The sequence below is a fragment of the Nilaparvata lugens genome, chromosome 14 (assembly GCF_014356525.2).
Source record: "Nilaparvata lugens isolate BPH chromosome 14, ASM1435652v1, whole genome shotgun sequence".
In the NCBI taxonomy this organism is placed as follows: domain Eukaryota; kingdom Metazoa; phylum Arthropoda; class Insecta; order Hemiptera; family Delphacidae; genus Nilaparvata; species Nilaparvata lugens.
Window position 1 is genome coordinate 18602183 of NC_052517.1, and position 18761 is coordinate 18620943.

The 18761-nt window shown below is 34.9% G+C and overlaps 1 protein-coding gene across 1 annotated transcript in view; it reads left to right on the plus strand.

The window, feature by feature from the left end:
* The window catches only part of LOC111058247 (neprilysin-4), a gene marked incomplete at its 3' end in the record, with an annotated part of 38977 nt that extends 21081 nt beyond the window's left edge, over positions 1–17896 (plus strand). The window contains 8 exon segments of the mRNA XM_039440996.1: positions 2191–2287; positions 4744–4920; positions 5736–5836; positions 11002–11060; positions 13011–13062; positions 14189–14256; positions 15169–15317; positions 17732–17896. Of these exon segments, the coding sequence (XP_039296930.1) occupies positions 2191–2287; positions 4744–4920; positions 5736–5836; positions 11002–11060; positions 13011–13062; positions 14189–14256; positions 15169–15317; positions 17732–17896 (868 nt within the window).
* Positions 17897–18761: the final 865 nt, after the last annotated feature.

The following is an 18761-nucleotide window of genomic DNA, read 5'->3' on the forward strand; positions in this document are numbered from 1 at the left end:
TTCTTCTTCTTTTCCTCCTCCTTCTTCTTTGAGGTTGTGTGGTAGAAAGGACCAGGAGTCCTAACTCCGCCCTAATAAGGGCATATAATCAATCAATCAATCAATCTTCTCTTCCTCCTATTACTATTCCTTCTAAATTAATTCCCTCTACTATTCCTAATTTAATTCAATCTGACCATTCAACTTACAAGCAAACTAAGTTTCAAGTACCTAAATAATTAATAGTTATTTGTATATCTAGAGTGAAAAGTACGACTTTTTCTCCCTGTGGGAGAAAGTTTGAAGCCCGAAGCGAAGCTGAGGACAATTTTCCTGAGGAAGTATTTTTCGCTCGTGATGTTCACAAAATTTTTCTCCATCTACATTTTTTTATAGATACTGCAAATCAAATCATTTTAATAACTTACGTTATTGGTGCCAATGTTTCCTAACAACATAACCTAAAATCTAAAACCTAAAACCCGGTCGTCTGATTGGCACTGCCGATTGTGCTATCTATCGGCAAAAGTATAACAATTATCAGCTGGGCGGCTATCAAAAATGGCTGATTCCAGATCACGCGTTTCAGATTTGATTGTAGATGCAAAATATTTGTTGGCTGGTATTTTGAATAGAATAAAATATTTTAAAATTTGTATAAGTTTTTATTGTCTACTAATAGTAAGTATATAATATCATACAATAGTTATTTGTATATCTAGAGTGAAAAGTACGACTTTTTCTCCCTGAGGGAAAAGTTTGAAGCCCGAGGCGAAGCCGAGGGCAACAATTTTCCTGAGGGAGAAAAAGTATTTTTCACTCGTGATGTACACAACATTTTTCCTCCATCTACATTTTTTTATAGAAACTGCAAATAAAATCATTTTAATAACTTACGTATTGGTGACAATGTTTCCTAACAACATAACCTAAAATCTAAAACCTAAAAACTGGCCGTCTGATTGGCACTGCCGATTGCGCTATCTACCGGCTAAAGTTGTAACTTTAAATTACATCAGCTGGGTGTTTACCAAAAATGGCTGACTCTAGATCACGCGGTTCAGATTTGAATTGCAGATCAAAAATATTTGTTGGCTGGTATTTTGAATAGAAAAAGATATTTTAAAAATTGTATAAATTTTTATCGTCTACTAATATTAAGAATATAATATCATACAAACATATATTTCATAAGTTGATCAAATTTCTGGTTGTGGTATTGAATTCAGTTGACTCAATGACAGACACGAGACACCTCTATTATGCTTTCTCATCTGAGCTTAGACCTTCTTACCTATTACAATGTAGGTTTCAAAATAGAGATGCTCCCCATGTTATTTAAATGGAGTCACTTTTACTCCCTAGGGAGTTTTTCTGTTTTTTACTACCGAGAGCGAAAAAGTGACACTTTAGTATTAGGTTTCAGGGAGTAAAGTAAGTACTTTAGACAGTAGGTGGAGGAAAACATATATTTCATGAGTTGATAAAATTTCTGGTTGTGGTATTGAATTCAGTTGACTCAATGACAGACACCTCTATTATGCTTCCTCATCTGAGCTTAGACCTCCTTACCTATTACAATGTAAGATTTAAAATAGAGATGTTTCCCATATTATCTAAATGGAGACACTTTTCCTCCCTAGGGAGTTTTTCTGTTTTTTAATACCGAGAACGAAAAAGTGACACTTTAGTATTATGTTTCAGGAAGTAAAGTAAGTACTTTTTAGACAGTGGGTGGGAGAAAAAGTAATTTTTTCAGTAGACCTCACGCAGTATTCTCATCCACAAGTACCTGATTGAAACGATAGACCTTATGGAAATACAGCAATAGACTGGCTTCTCCACACATCTGTGTAATCACTTGTCAGCTGATTTATGATGAATAATTCTATAGTCTGATTATTACTCTAATATTGGCGTATGAAGGAGGCTTCTTTTTCCTTTTATATTATCCTTGAAATGCAAAATTTCCAAAAATCTTGTATATACGTCGACGCGCAATTAAAAAAGTAACATACCTGTCAAATTTCATGAAAATCTATTACCGCGTTTCGCCGTAAATGCGCAGCATATAAACATATAAACATTTAAACATTAAGAGAAATGCCAAACCGTCGACTTGAATCTTAGACCTCACTTCGCTCGGTCAAAATTATTGACATTATTGTCTGTCAACGATCTATGAACTGTTTTTCTCGATGTTTTCTTCAGATGGAGAGACTGCATCGTAACGGCTAACCAAGCTATGCCTATGGCGGTCGGATATATTTATGTCCAAGAATACTTCAACGATGAAGCTAAGAAATCTGTAAGTGTATTACTTCATCTATATTAATTTCACCTCAACTTTAATCACACTTATATCCTCCAATTTGATTATAATTCGAGTTTAAACTTTGAGTCTAATCATCAATAAATAATCCTATTATATTAAGCGAGCAATTTCTGTATATATGTTTATATTTTTAATATCGGGGCACCGAGCTTCGCTCGTTATTTTTATTTATTGATAAACAGAACACAATTCTCTAAAATGATCGTGTTTATATTTCACAGCTGGCTATACGTCATCTTATGAATTTCGGGTATGCGATATTTTGATTTTTCACATACTCACTTTTTTACTATCTACAGCCGTATCAGCCAAGGATGAATTATCCTTTTAATGTCATTCAGCAAGTTTTCCCAAGGATGAGACCTAGAACAATCGAATCTTCATATCATAAACCTACTATGTTCCAAATTTCGTGAAAATCGTCAGAGCCGTTTTCGAGATCCGTTAAACATAAATAACCAGATGATATAAAAATAACCAGATATATAAAAACAGAAATGCTCGCTTAATATAGGATATCTGGTTATTTATGTTCAACGGATCTCGAAAACGGCTCTAACGATTTTCACGAAATTTGGAGCATACGTTTATGATACAAAAATTCGATTGCACTAGGTCTCATCCTTGGAAAAACTCGTTGAACGACATTAAAAGGATAATTCATCCTTGGCTGAAACAGCTGAGACTTTCGTCGTCTGTGGATAGAAAAAGTGAGCGAGTGATTTTGTTGAAAATCAAAATATCGCATCCCCGAAATTCATAAGATGACGTATAGCCAGCTGTGAAATATAAACACGATCATTTTAGAGAATTGTGTTCTGTTTATCAATAAATAAAAATAACGAGCGAAGCTCGGTGCCTCGATATGTATTACTAAATTTTATTTGTCAGTCCGGGATTTATTTCCATCTGTAGTCTTATCTTCCGTTATCTATTCAAACCATCGTTTAATCCAATTCCAAGAGAATACAATACATGCGATCATGGCTTGTTTATTTTAATCCAGGGTCGAGTTAGCCTTGGGTTACACTTTTATTGATAACTAGCAGTCAGGCTCGCTTCGCTCGCCATATCCGTCTAGCCAGGGGGCTCCGCCCCCTGGACCCCCGACTGGATCGTCCAAGAATGAGATCAGCAGGCTCGCTTCGCTCGCCTGCATTTTTCATTTGGGCATTTTTATCATATTTTAGGACAATCCAGTCGGGGGTCCAGACTAAACGGCTGGCTAAACGGATATGGCGAGCGAAGCGAGCCTGACTGCTAGTAATATAATATTCCCAGGATTGAAGTAGCAGTGCCCAATCAATTTTTCCGCGATAAATGCATTTAAATCTTCAACTTGGTGGCAACCTAACAAAGTCAACTCAACTTAATGCCAACCTGACAAAATTATTAATTTAGTTGCCAGTTAACAACTGTTTCGAAGAGGTACTCTATCTAGATTATAGTTCTATAGTAACATATGATATGGAAATTTCAATTATAATTAAGAGATTGAGAGAAGAAGAATATACATGCTAAAAGACGAACTTTAAACCCCTTAGAGTTAAAATATTGCCAAAAGATTTCTTAGTGCGCCTCTAAAGGGCCAACTGAACATACCTACCAAATTTGAACGTTTTTGGTCCGGTAGATTTTTAGTTATGCGAGTGAGTGAGTGAGTGAGTCAGTTAGTTAGTCAGTGAGTGAGTGCCATTTCGCTTTTATATATATAGATACACGGATTTTGAAGTTTTATTTTATTTATTTTAAAACTAAAGTGAGGTCCACGTTATAATGGCAGTGTTTGATTGGCAATGGTATTGCTATCCTTGTTTAACATTCAACAAAGCGGATAGCGCTATCTCTTTCTCACTTTGATCTGTTGTCAGATCGTCTCTCAGCAATGTAGAATTAATAATCAATTAACAAAATATTTCATTTTAGTTATGAAAATTAGTTATGAAATTATTGAAAAATATAATTTCTTGCGTAATAAAATATAATTGATTATTTTAAATCAGAATGAACATGAATAGTTAATATTACATCAATAAACCTGTATCAGCTACCGTCTATAGAAGGCATTGACAAGACAGAGGATCTGCAACGTTGTTCTCCTATCTATCTTCACTGCCATTATAACGTGGACCTCATTATAGCAGGTAACCAGTGCTTCACAAGGGTACAATTAAAACCTGGACAAACTGAGAACTTGACCTACTGAAATATTGAAGAATTTAAAATAGGCCTATAACCATCCTCGATTAATTGAGAATCTATATGCAAAATGTGAAGTTGATGAGTTGAGTAGTTGAGACGTGATGATGCGTCATTCGTGAATTTCCTATCCCCTACAAGTATAAGCCAGTTCTTTCCTTTATTATAATATTATAGAAAACACATAATTATAGTTCAACAGTTTCATCTGTTTCACGTTTTTATCACAGGCGCTGGATATATTAAGGAACATCCAGACCACTTACATTCATAAATTGGCCGATGTTTCTTGGATGGATAATAGAACAAAAATGGCCGCTCAAGATAAACTCCAAGCAATGACACCTGCTATTGGCTACCCTGACTGGTACCATAATAATACGGCGCTGCAGATTTATTACAAAAATGTGAGTGTTTTCTAAATCGTCATAGAAATTTCAAGAAATTCCATCTCTTCTTCTTCTCCTTCTCTTTTTTCTTCTTCTTTTTCCTACACTTCTCCTCCTCTTCCTTCCTCTCCTTCAGCCCCAACACTTCCTCATCATTCTCCTCCCCCTCCTCCTCCTCCTCCTCATCCCTATCCTTCTCCTCATCCTCATCCTCTTCCTATATTGTTCTCTTGTTCTAGTTCTATTCTTTATGTTTGGTTAATTTTTCCTATTGTTTTTGGGAGCTCCTTCTTCTTCTTCGTCTCTTTCTTCTTCTTTTTCTCCATCTTCTTCATGCATTCTTGTCTCCTGTTTATTTGTTTCTATCAATTATTAAATAACTTCTTTGAGGCAATTTTTAGGAATTTATTAAAAAAATATTGTCTGTTATAGATAGTTAATCTTGTCTCTTTTGATATTTTATTCTCCCCCCTTTTCCTTGATCAGGTTTCCTTCTTTCTCATTCTGCATTTTATTCCCTTTTTACTTTTATTTTATTTTATCCCTCATTTATATATGCCACTTCCTCTGTTTTCCTAAAATCTATTTTAATGAATGTAATCTTGTTGTTAGTTATTGCTTTTCCTCTCTAACTCTCTTGTTCTCTTTTAAACTTGCTCTCTTGTTCTATTGTTCTCTTGTCCCCCTGTCGCCCTATTCTTTCGTTCTCATGTTCTCTTGTCCCCCTGTTCTCTTGTTCTATTGTTCTCTTGTCCACTTGTCATCTTGTTATCTTGTTCTTCCTTGTTCCATTTGTATTCATATAAATTTTTTTTTAATAATATTTTTTACAGTTGAGATTTGGACCACACCATTATCACAACATCCAAGCCTACAAGAGATTTACGAAACTGAAAAATCTGAGAGAACTGAGAAATCCTGTGGATAGGAATAAGTGAGTGAATTCAAATTTAGGAAAAATTCCTCTCTTAAGCAATTCATCCGAGCAATTCGAATGAATTTTAGATGAAATAGTGAAGTGAAAAAAATTGAAGTTACTCTCAAGATGGATGTTTATATGTATATACATATTTAGTATACATAATTTATGCACACATTTTAAGTACATATTAAAAATACAAAATACGTTATCTTGTATAGTGAGGTCCACATTATGATGGCAGTATTTGATTAACATTGGTGTTGCTATCCTTGTCTATCATTCCACAAAGCAGATAGCAAATGTATCAAATCATAGTGTTGTGTATCAATCACTCCCACTACCTAGCAGCATTCTCCTTCTTTTGTGTCTGAGTGAGAGAGCTTTGTAATGCGACGCGGCAACACTCCCCTCCATCTATTGCTGGCAATGTTCCAAGAAGTGAACTGGTCAGCAGGTATATTGGTTTGTGTATGTTACGGAGATGTGTTCATCACAAGAACATGAAGCAAAATGACATGGCGCATCCAATTGTGCGCAGGATGTCCGTCTGTGTCTATGCTACAAACTGTGATTGATTGATTGATTGATTGATTGATTGAGTACTTTATTTATGTAGATTACAATATATACTGGCTTATACACTTATATACAATAGCTTACAATACAGCAAAATTATAGATGAATTTACATAATATATACTAAGAAAATAATTATTGAACTGTATATGATATGAAAAAGCAGTTTGTAATACAGTAACCATAGATAATAATCATATTGTTATGCATCTACATAAATTGGCGGAGCTTTGGACATATCAATGTCCATTCTTCGGAAAGAATATTAAAAATATCCTCCCCACTAACTCTCTACCAAAACGTTAATTTCGTTATTTAAACTAAGGATCTATTTATTAATGGAAATATTGTAAAAGTTTTAATCAATATGAATATTAAAGAGAAAAAAAACAGAAAATTGATAGAGTAAAATAATTATATAGGTAGATAAGATCAAATAATTGATTAATAAAATGAAGTAGGCTGAAAGTAGATCAGGGTTATCAACTTTCAGTAATATACAGCATTATGCAGTGGATAATTGAAATAACATGAGTTTATATAATATATATATATACAATTCGTTCTATAACATGGTTTAAAGGTTTGTATTTGTGGGATGGGTGGGGGATGGATGTCATGTGATCGTTCTAGGGCCGGACAGTTTCAGTCATTTGTTCCAAAAGATGTTTTTTTAAAGTTAGGATGAAGCTCGCTCGGCTCTCGATGGACCTGATAGAAACAGGAAGTGCATTCCATGCACGACAGGCACTGACTAAGAAGGATTTTGTGAAAATAGTAGTTCGATGATTGGGTATCCTTAAAGTACTTTCTCCGGTTCTAGTATGTGAAGCATCTATCCTCCTACCTTCAGAGACAAATTTGAAATCATCTTTAAAATAGTTCGGATTACCGTATATCAAGATATCTCTAACAAGCTTGACTATTCGAAAAAGCCTCTGATCGGGAAGCTTTAATGTTGAACTAGCAATGTGGGCTGGGGTGATATGATCATGGCGTTGGAGAGAGTAGACGAAACGTAGACAATAATTTTGGCAACGCTGTAGTTTATCATTCAGAGTGACTTGCATATCGTTAAGAACTGAATTACAATACATTAAATGTGGGAAGATGAGAGATTGAACCAATAATAATTTAATGTTTCTAGGGAGGATATCGTGCATTTTCTTCAATGCATGCATGGCTGAGAATACCTTTTTACAAGTTTTGTTCACTTGTTCTGACCAGTCAAGAGTATTATTCATAATAATGCCTAAATTTTTAACTGAGCTACAGTAAGGAATGTCATTACCGTCTACACTAATTTTGTGAATCGATTCAAGGTCAATATTGTTTATAAGACGAGAATATCCAATTATAATGGGTGTGTTTTGATGGGATTAAGCTTAAGGCCATTTTTCTTTGTCCATTCCACTATCGAATTGATATCCTGATTCATTATTCCAACTGTTTCATTAATTTTTGTTATGGGACAGCTTAAATAGATTTGAAGGTCGTCTGCATAAGTATGGAAACTGGAGAATTTGATAATGGAAGAAAGGTCATTAGCATACAAAGTGAAGAGGAGAGGGCCTAAAATTGAACCTTGTGGTACTCCATGCATAACGTTTTTCCAAGTTGACTTTTTGTCACCGACAGATACACATTGTTTCCTACCTAATAGATAGGATTTAAACCAAACTAACGAGTTGCGACTGAAACCAAGAATAGCCAACTTATTCAGAAGGACTGTATGATCAACAGTATCGAATGCTTTAGAAAAATCAAATAGGGTGAGGATGGAGCATTTTCTTTGGTCCATAGCTAACCTTATATCATCAGTGACACGAAGCAGAGCTGTCTCAGTTGAATGGAATTTTCTAAAGCCTGATTGAAAGTTATGAAGCTTACTATTGTTGTCTAGAAATTTTACAACTTGAGCATGGATGAGTCTTTCTAGCACTTTGGACAATGCAGGTAAAATACTGATTGGTCTAAAATCCTCAACTTTATTGGGTGATGGAACTTTATTTAGAGGGCGAACCAGAGCAAACTTCCAGTTTTCAGGGAAAATGCCTTCTTCAAGTGACTTGTTGAAAATGTATGTAATGGTTGGTAAAACAGCAAATAACATCTTCTGTGGAGGGAGAAATGGGTTTCTCCTCTTCATGTTAAAATCAATTTATCTCGCACTTTAGTGCGCAAAGTGACAGTTTGCTGCACCGTAAGAAACGTTTATGCAAGAGCAGTAAGCGAGTGCGGAATAATGGTTTCTTGAGTGCAGCAAACGAACTTTGCTCACGTATTTCACATTAAATTTTTCCTACAGTTACCATTGAATATGAGAAGTGGGTACTTGATACTTGATACTTCTGTGGGTCAGGGCTGCGGGAATCGTCATTTCGTCTTTCCTTTGTAGGGGTCATTTATTCCTTATGGTCTGTAGGTGTGCACATCTACAAACTTGTCCAGGCTGTAGTATGGTCTATTGCTTATATAGGTAGTGCTTTATTTTCCTGATGAAGTCTTTGATAATTTTTTAGGCTAGATGGCAGCTGGTTGTAGAGGTGAGGCTGGTCAGCCTTAATTTATTTAAAATTGAATAATTAAAATCTGGTATGGCGCACTCACACAACTTCCCTTGCTGCTATGAAAATTAATCACCTGACGCTAGTGTTCCCGCGCATCTCAAGTCTACTAATCAAAAATCTGAGTCAGCTGGGGGCAGGACAATAACGCTGGATACACACTAGATCTGCTATCTCTTCATAGTGAATGATTTAATAGAATCAACAGTTTGCAATTGAATAATCACATTTTCTCAAATTCTAAGCTTTCCAATTTTCAATTTCAGGTGAAAATGTTACTGAACATTAATTGAAGAGATTTTCATGATCGATCTTTTCCACTCGAAATTTTTCGTTTAAATTATATCTGAGGCCTGATAATTGGAAATCTAAAATCAAACTTTGCATAGATGGGGCGGAGCTCCTGAAATTTTTACAGATATGGGATTTGTGGCAGTTGATAGAGCTTATCAATTACTATTTTAAGTATGAATTTGACCAAAATCGTTGAAGCCATTTTCGAGAAAATCGCGAAAACCCCTGTTTTTGACAACATTTTCGCCAATTTAGCTGTCATCTTGAATTGCATTTGATCGAAATTGTTCCTTATAGTGTAAGGACCTTGAGTTCCAAATGTCAAGTCATTCCGTTAATTGGGAGATGAGATATCGTGTACACAGACGCACATACACTCATACACACACACACACACACACACACCACACACACACACACACACACACCACACACACACACCACACACACACACACACACACACACACACACACACACACACTAAATGAACTATTGATTGCATGCAATTAATAACTAAAATAACATAGTATTGTCTCTGGACCTTTCTCTGCTTTGAACTCGGGCTGTCCTGTTGCCAGTATGTCTTGAAGGAGATTAGCTTTTGATGTTAGCATTTTTGATACACCAACCCCAACAGCCATTAGCCGTTTTCACACCGATATCTCGCCGACACGACATACAGACAGGATTTACTCGATGGATAGTATAAGAGGAGGCTGTGGTTTATAACTGCGCGAGGTCTACTGTTCACAGAACTACTAGTAACGTGAACCTCACTTTATACTTTGAAATCTGAATAGAACAATAATATAGCCACTCGAGCCACATAAATCGAAGAGTTACTAGTAGTTCTGTGAACAGTAGACCTCACGCTGTATTCTCATCCACAAGTACCTGATTGAAACTATAGACCTTATGGAAATACAGCAAGAGACTGGCTTCTCCACACATCTGTATAATCACTTGTCAGCTGATTTATGATGAATAATTCTATAGTCTGATTTTTACTCCAATATTGGCGTATGAAGGAGGCTCTTTTCCTTTTATATTATCCTTGAAATGCAAAATTCCCAAAAACGTTGTATATACGTCGACGCGCAATTAAAAAAGGAACATACCTGTCAAATTTCATGGAAATCTCTTACCAAGTTTCGCCGTAAATGTGCAACATATAAACATTTAAATATACAAACATTTAAACATTCAAACATTCAAACATTCAAACATTCAAACATTCAAACATTCAAACATTCAAACATTCATCATTCAAACATTCAAACATTTAAACATTAAGAGAAATTCCAAACCGTCGACTTGAATCTTAAGGTGCGTACAGACTTTCGCTCTGCTCCGCAACCGAACGTCACTCCAGCAGAGCGATTGATGATCGACCGGGGAGCAAGAGTGGTTCGACCGGGGAACGCGAGAAGATCTAACATCTTCCTTAACGTTCATGATGGGTGCGTAGGCGGAGCGACTGTTGTTCGATGGAGGAACGAAGGCGGTACGAGGGAGGAGCGTGCTCGGTGCTGGTTGGAAGCGCGAATATGTTACGCAGCTCAAGACCTCACTTCGCTCGGTCAATGAATATATAAATTCATCATAAATGTAAATTGTCAATACAAGAGATTAATGGTTTATGATTGAATAACAGAATGAATTAGCGAATATCTACTGCTGGAGTTACATTTTTTAAAATATTTTATGATGATTATAATTAATTGAATTTGTCTTTTAAAGGTGGTATTTCAGTCCAGCTACAGTGAATGCATTCTACAGTCCGACCATGAATACAATAAGTGAGTAAAAAATATTTTTCCTATACTGTTTCATTCTCTTCAATTTATGATGTCTATGTGAACACTATAGTGAAGTCCACGTTATAATGGCAGTGTCTGATTAGCAATGGTATTGCTATCCTTGTTTATCATTCAACAAAGCGGATAGCGCTATCTCTTTCCCGCTTTGCTCTGTTGCCAGATCGTCTATTAACAATGTATAATTCATAAATAATTAACAAAATATTCCATCTAATTATGAAAACTCATTATGATATTATTGAAAATATAATTTCTTGCTTGATAAAATAGAATTGATAATTTTAAACGAGAATGAACAGTTAATATTACATCAATAAATTTGTATCAGCTACCGTCCATGGAAGGCATTGACAAGACAGAGGATCGGCAACGTTTTTCTCCTATCTTTCTCCACTTCCATTATAACGTGGACCTCACTCTAGTAATCCTATACTATTAAACAAGCAATTTCTGTTTATATGTTTAGATGTTTTATGTTTATATATCTGTATGTGACCGGATCTCAAAAACGGCTCCAACGATTCTCACGAAATTTGGAACAATGTAGGTTTATGATATGAAGATTCGATTGCACTAGGTCTCAACCCTGGGATAACTTGCTGAAGGACATTAAAAGGATAAATACGTCCTTGGAAAAACAGCTGGAAATTTGTCGTTTGTCGATACCGTAATGGAAGAGAGTGAACGAGTGCATGTGTGGGATCATCCAGCTGATCTCACGAGAAGAAAAATTCAGCAAGAGAAACTTATTTTCGTTTATTTCTTTTTTTTAGGAAACATGTTTACTTCAGAAAGCTCAAAATAGTAACTAGATTCTGTTAGTGTAGAATAGTAGGTAGTATATAAACAAATATTGTAGCAAACATAGTAAATCATTCTGAATCGAATTCATAGTATATCTATTTGTAATTGATGATGTGTTTGTTTTTGAAGTGTGAATAAATTGTTAATTTGATGAGTGATAGTAGCGTAACCTAGATTTTGATTTGGACTGTACTATAAATTTGAAAAGGGACAGTTTTGGGCATGAGCCTGTTGTGCCTCCTATTCCATGATGACGGTAGATAACATTCAGTTGACGAGTATTTTTGCTATTCCCAAAACGAGCAACTGCTCGGCAAACCACGCATGTGTGTGTAGATGTGTGCTCGTTAATCGGCAAATAACTAGACGAATAGTTCGCCGAACGCCGAACATTCGCTGCTTGCCGAATGATACATGTCTGGAGCCGACTTTATAACTGTAAAAATAATCGTACGACTGAGAAAATGAATAAATAAAAATATAAACTATAAATTCAATCTTTCGTTACAAATTTTCTGTGCTTTTACACTCCAGAGCAAAGCTCGGTCCCCCGATTTTGAATTAAATAAGGGAGAAGACAGTTTAATTACTAATTCGAGATGAGAGAGATAAATTTTATCGGATTGTATTACTCTTCAATGTTGTTTTTCATCACGAACTGCTTATTATTAAATCACTTTTCGCTATTAGAGAAAACGACAAGCAGTGTCAGATATTTGACAATAAATGAATTAATCACTCACTTTGACAACGAGATCTTTCGGCAGGTCAAAGTTGGTTGGTTGTCAACCAAGAAGATGGCGGACCTGCCGAAAGATCTCGTTGTCACAGTGAGTGATTAATTCATTTATTGTCAAATATCTGACTGCTTGTTGTTTTTTCTAATAGCAAAAAGTGATTGTATTACTTTATGTAATATAGATTACAATATTTGCCAACTTAAAAATACTATTCCATGTATTATATTATGTTTTCAATTATTAAAATGTTGATGATGCTTATTGATTTTTTGTGAAGTTTTACAGCAAATAAAATTGTTGATTCTTGATAATAATATGAAATGATAAGATAATAAATTTCTCGAAATTTGTTTGTTGAAATAATAATTATTTGATATTTTTACAGCATTTCCAGCTGGTATTCTCCAACCACCATTTTTCAAGAAAGGAAGACCACAGTAAGTTTTTAAACATTTATTTTGTACTAGCAGGTAACCCGTACTCGGCAAAGGTCTATTTTGAAACTTTACAAACTAAAAACTTGACATAATGGAATTTTGAAGAGTTCAAAATAGGCCTATAACTATCCTCGGTTAATTAAGAATGTATATGCAAAATGTCAAGTTAATGAGTTGAGTAGTTGAGACGTGATGATGCATCATCTGTGAATTTCCTATCCCCTACGTGTATAAGCCAGTTCTTTCCTTTATTATAGTACTAGCCGTCAGGCTCGCTTCGCTCGCCATATCCGTCTAGCCAGGGGGCTCCGCCCCCTGGACCCCCGACTGGATCGTCTCGCTTTGCTCGCCTGCATTTTTATCATGTTAGGACAATCCAGTCGGGGGTCCAGACTAAACGTCTGGCTAAACGGATATGGCGAGCGAAGCGAGCCTGACGGCTAATAATATAATATTCCCAGGATTCCCAGGAAGTAGCAGTGCCCAAATCAATTTTCCCGCGATAAATGCATTTAAATCTTCAACTTGATGCCAACCTAACAAAGTCAACTCAACTTAATGCCAACCTGACAAAATTATTAATTTAGTTGCCAGTTAACAACTGTTTCGAAGAGGTACTCTATCTAGATTATAGTTCTATAGTAACATATGATATGGAAATTTCAATTATAATAATTAAGAGATTGGGAAAAGAAGAATATACATGCTAAAAGACGAACTTTAAACCCTTAAAAACAACCCTTAGAGTTAAAATATTGCCAAAAGATTTCTTAGTGCGCCTCTAAAGGGCCAACTGAACATGCCTACTAAATTTGAACGTTTTTGGTCCGGTAGATTTTTAGTTATGGGAGTGAGTGAGTGAGTGAGTGAGTCAGTCAGTCAGTGATTGAGTGAGTGCCATTTCGCTTTTATATATATAGATTGATTTATTGAAATCGAATACACCCCTGTCCATTCTATGCACTGAACTATGAATATTGAGTCTGTTATCATCAAGACTATAAAATTATTAATTTTTTCATAGTGTAGACATGCTTTCAACTGCTTTCTCAATTACGTTAATCAATTAATTGAATTTAATGATCTAAAAATGATTTTTCTAAAAAATACATCTTCTTATTTTCAGAGCTTTGAATTATGGAGGTATAGGAGTTGTAATTGGTCATGAGATGACTCATGGATTTGATGATCATGGTAGGTTCACAATTTATAATTTTATTTTTCTTCTTCTTCTTCCACTTTTTCTTCTTGTTCAACTCCTCCCCCTCTGTTACTCGACATCCACCTTCCACACCTCCTCCTCCTCATCCTCCTCTTCTTTTATAAGAATTTTCTTAACTATGAACTGTAGAATTATTGACTGATATTGTGAATTGATAAATAATGCAATTCGAATTAGGATAATACAATCTAATCCAAAATTTTTTTCATATTGTATTCACCAATTATAGTATTTTGTGTTGTATTTACAGCTGACTCCAGCTGTTTAAGATTCTACTTCACATGCACTAAGCAAGCTGAAAAACAAGTATTTTTCCTGTTCTTTGCTCACTAAAATCTCAAGAATGGAATCATATATCGACTTGAAAATTTGCATGGTTCATCATTATAGTTTTTCCAAAGATGTACAATTTTCAATAATTTGTATTTTCTTTTAGTTTTTCTTATTTTGGGAATTTAGTGTGTGTGTCATCTTTGAAGAGCATAATTAAATCAACCAGCATAATTAAAAAATTCCAGCATATCGAGATTAACAACATGAATTCAAATCAGTTGGAGTTTTATTTAAATTCCTTGTAGTTGCTGAACGAAGAGAGCCGTTGCTGAACTTGTTCTCCTCTTCGTTCAGCTATATGGGAACTGAAATACGAATTCCGCCGCATGTGAAGTAGAATCTTATAGTATAGAAAATTGAACACAAAATAGTGTAAAGTTTGGGAATGCTTTTTCGTCAAGGAAGAAAATCAGCTGTTTAAAATCTAGAACTGAGCTAAATCACAAGCTCAGAAACCGGTCCTTAATGAATAAAAATGGAGTAATCTTGGAGAAGGATATCGAATAATCAAGATTTATCGAAGATAATTTTTGAGATAATTTTTATTTCAGGAAGACAAAGTGACAAATTTGGCAACCTCGCTCAGTGGTGGAGTGCTGAGACTCTTAAGAAATATCTCAAGAAAACTGAATGCTTTGTAAATCAGTATAGCAACTACTCTTTGCCTGAGTTGGATGAACTACTCATGAAAACAGTCAAAGTAAGTAAATAAATTAATGATTTTTTTCAATTGAACGAGCGTAACGAGTTCCTACTTTAAACTAGAGGCTTGAGTCTGGTTCATTTGTGAGTTTTTTGTTTGTATGTTGGACGATAACTCTTCCGTCCTAGAAGAATAGGATAGAATTGAAAGTGTATTCCAGCATGAGAATAGTATATTTCGCACCTAGAGCAGAAAATGAGAAAAAAATTTTTGCCCGTGGTGCAAACGATATTTTTCGCCACACACAAAAATAAACAATATAGGCTATATATGAGAATAGTTGTTTACTAAGCACTTCCGAAAGCAGAAGTGGAGGGTGATAGCTCTAGCAAATCTGAGGTAATCTGAATATCAGGAAATTGTCCAAGTATTTTAATTTTTTATTCTGATTTGTCTAAATAACCTAAAAGATGATGTTCAATTATGTGGGAGGTTGAGTTAATACTTTTTTATTCTTGCAAATGACAATAATATGATATTATTATAAATGTTTTAATTATCAACTAATGAACACAAATAATGGAGAGTTTTTTGATCACCTTTCTTAGTTCCATGTTAGCGGCTGGAAAGGGTACTCTTTCCGGCCTAGGCCGGAAAGAAACCTGTTCTGACGTCAGACGAGAGTCGTCTGCAAACAATGTCTTTCAGATCTACGTAGGGAATGGAAAACAGCTGCTTTCTGTGCAGTGTGGCAAAAAAAAAACATTTTCAGAGTAACGAAATTTTCAAAGTAATAGAATTCAGTTATTCATAACTAGCAGCTAAGAATGCTCGGTAAGGGTGTTTGAAACCTGACAAACTGAAAACTTGAAACAATGAAATTTTGAAGAATTGAAAATAGGCCTATAACCATCCGTGGTGGATTAAGGCTCAACTGACACTTAGGCGACTCAGGTGGAGAAGAGACTGGACTCTAGTGGAGAGCATGTGTTTCCAAATGGTGACACTTAGACCAGTCGATTCTATAGTGAGGTCCACGTTATAATGGCAGTGAAGAAAGATAGGAGAAAAACGTTGCCAAGTCTCTCCATTTTGCCACTGATTGTACACAGCTGTTACTCAATTCATCCCATTAAATTTGATCAAATAATAATTGTTATTTCCTTGATAAAATAATCAATTTCATGTCAAATTAATCAAGAAAACATATTTTTTCATAATTTGATTCGAAAATTTGCTTCCGTACTATAACTGAGATCAGATTTTTATTTTTATACAAACCGGAAATGGCGGCTAATTTAAAAAGCTGTGATACACCAATCTGAATTTCAAAACAACAGAAATTAAGTTATTTGGTGGGTATTCTATTCAAATTTATTTTAAAAATGATAGAAAAATAGAAGTCCTTCTCAAAATAAGTAATTTCAATGGAATAATTCTGAAATAACCTTTCAATATTATTTATACCGGTACGAGTCGGTCTAACCTAAACGTGTAGGCTAACTGAAGCATGGATGAAGTCTACGATGGTTAGTTATAGTTATCAACTTTTAAAATGTCATTTCAGGTATTTTAATTTGTGTTTCTCATACGGTAATGTCTAAAAATTATTCCATTGTTTCAAAAATACATTTTAAATCAATTATACGACTTGTGTACCAAAGTATTTTGATATAATGAAGAAAAAAAATGGCGACTGAGTTACTTTTGTACAGTCACTGTCAAAAATAAAAATAAAATACTCTGGCAAACTGACAACATTGCAAAGCTAGAGAGAGATAGCGCTATCTGTTCTGTTGTATGATAGAAAAGGACAGTAACAGTATTGTCAATCATACACTGCCATTATAACGTGGACCACACTATAGTCTTTGTGACGTCACCATTTGGAAACACATGCTCTCCACTAGAGTCCAGTCTCTTCTCCACCTGAGTGAGTGTGAGTTGAACCTATAGTGAGGTCCACGTTATAATGACAGTATTTGATCAACTTTGGTTTTGCTATCCTTGTCTATCATTTGACAAAGCCGGTTGTACTATCCTTTTCTAGGTCCACAACGATGCCAATTATGTTTTTGACAGTGTAGAAATATAATTAATTAATTCAGAGAATCGGCATCGCTATTCTTCTATCTTTATCCACTGCCATTATAACGCTTGGACCTCACTATAGAGGCGTGTACAGATATACGCGCCGCGAACATGAGCAATTCACTTTTGATCAGCTGACTATATCTGTATTTTTACAGAAACGGTAAGATACAGATATAAAAAGCTTGGCATCAGCTGATTAAAAGTGAATTGCTCATGTTCGCGGCGCGTATATCTGTACACACCTTAGGAATCGATAGGCAAAATTGCAAGTTAATGAGTTGAGTAGTTGAGATGTGATGATGCGTCATTCGTGAATTTCTATTCTGAATAAATTTCTTTCATAATTTAATTTATGAATATTATTTCTTTTTTTCTAGGTAAATGGACTTCTAACCCTTGGTGAAAATATGGCGGATAACGGGGGTTTACAGCAAGCTTATCTGGCCTACAAGAAATCAATGCAGAACGAAAAAACTGAACTGAAACTTCCCGGTTTTCAAAACTTCACTTCTGACCAACTGTTTTTCTTGGGATTTGCTCTGGTGAGTTGGTATTTCTTCTTCTTCTTTTTCTTCTTCTTTTTCTTCTTCTTCTTCTTCTTCTTCTCTTCTTCTTCTTCTTCTTCTCCTCCTTCTTATTCTTCTTCATCATCATCTTCTTCTTTTTTCTATACTTCTTTTACTCTACCAGTGGAGCTCTGATGAATGTCAGTACAGATAGCTATGATCTTTTCCTACAGTTACCTTGTAAAGTGACCATTCCTGCACTGATTACAGAACGCAAAGAATCAATTTTCCGCTCTAGTGCGCAAAGTATTACTTTGTGTACTCTTAATACTTTGCGTATTATCTTGCAGTCATCCTAATCAGCTGTTGACATTGTTGGCGTGTATTTTGAATGTGAATTTGTTCTATCTATATTTTTTCTGATTTTTAAATAAATGAGAACTCATTGAATTATACATTTAGAATATTATTAATTATTCATTATTTCAAATAATAATTTCTATTCATGAATTGATTGTTTGGAAAATTATTTAGAAATTAAGATTCACTCAATATTATTCAATTTTTTCAAATTAATTATATTGATTCAATTTAATTTTCAATTGGATTATCAAGTTAAAAATAAATTAAAGTTGTTATTAATAACAAAATTATACAGACAAACATTTGATGGATTTCAGCCATCATTTCATGCATAATCAACCACTTCTCATATTAAATGGTAACTGCAGGAAAAATTAAATGTGAAATACGTGCGCAAAGTTCCTCTGTTGCACTCAAGAAACCATTCCGCCCTCGCCTACGGCTCGTGCATAAACGTTTCTTTTGGTGCAGCAAACTGTCACTTTGCGCACTAGTTGCACAAATAACTATTAAAGTAATCTCCTCTTCTTCTTCTTTT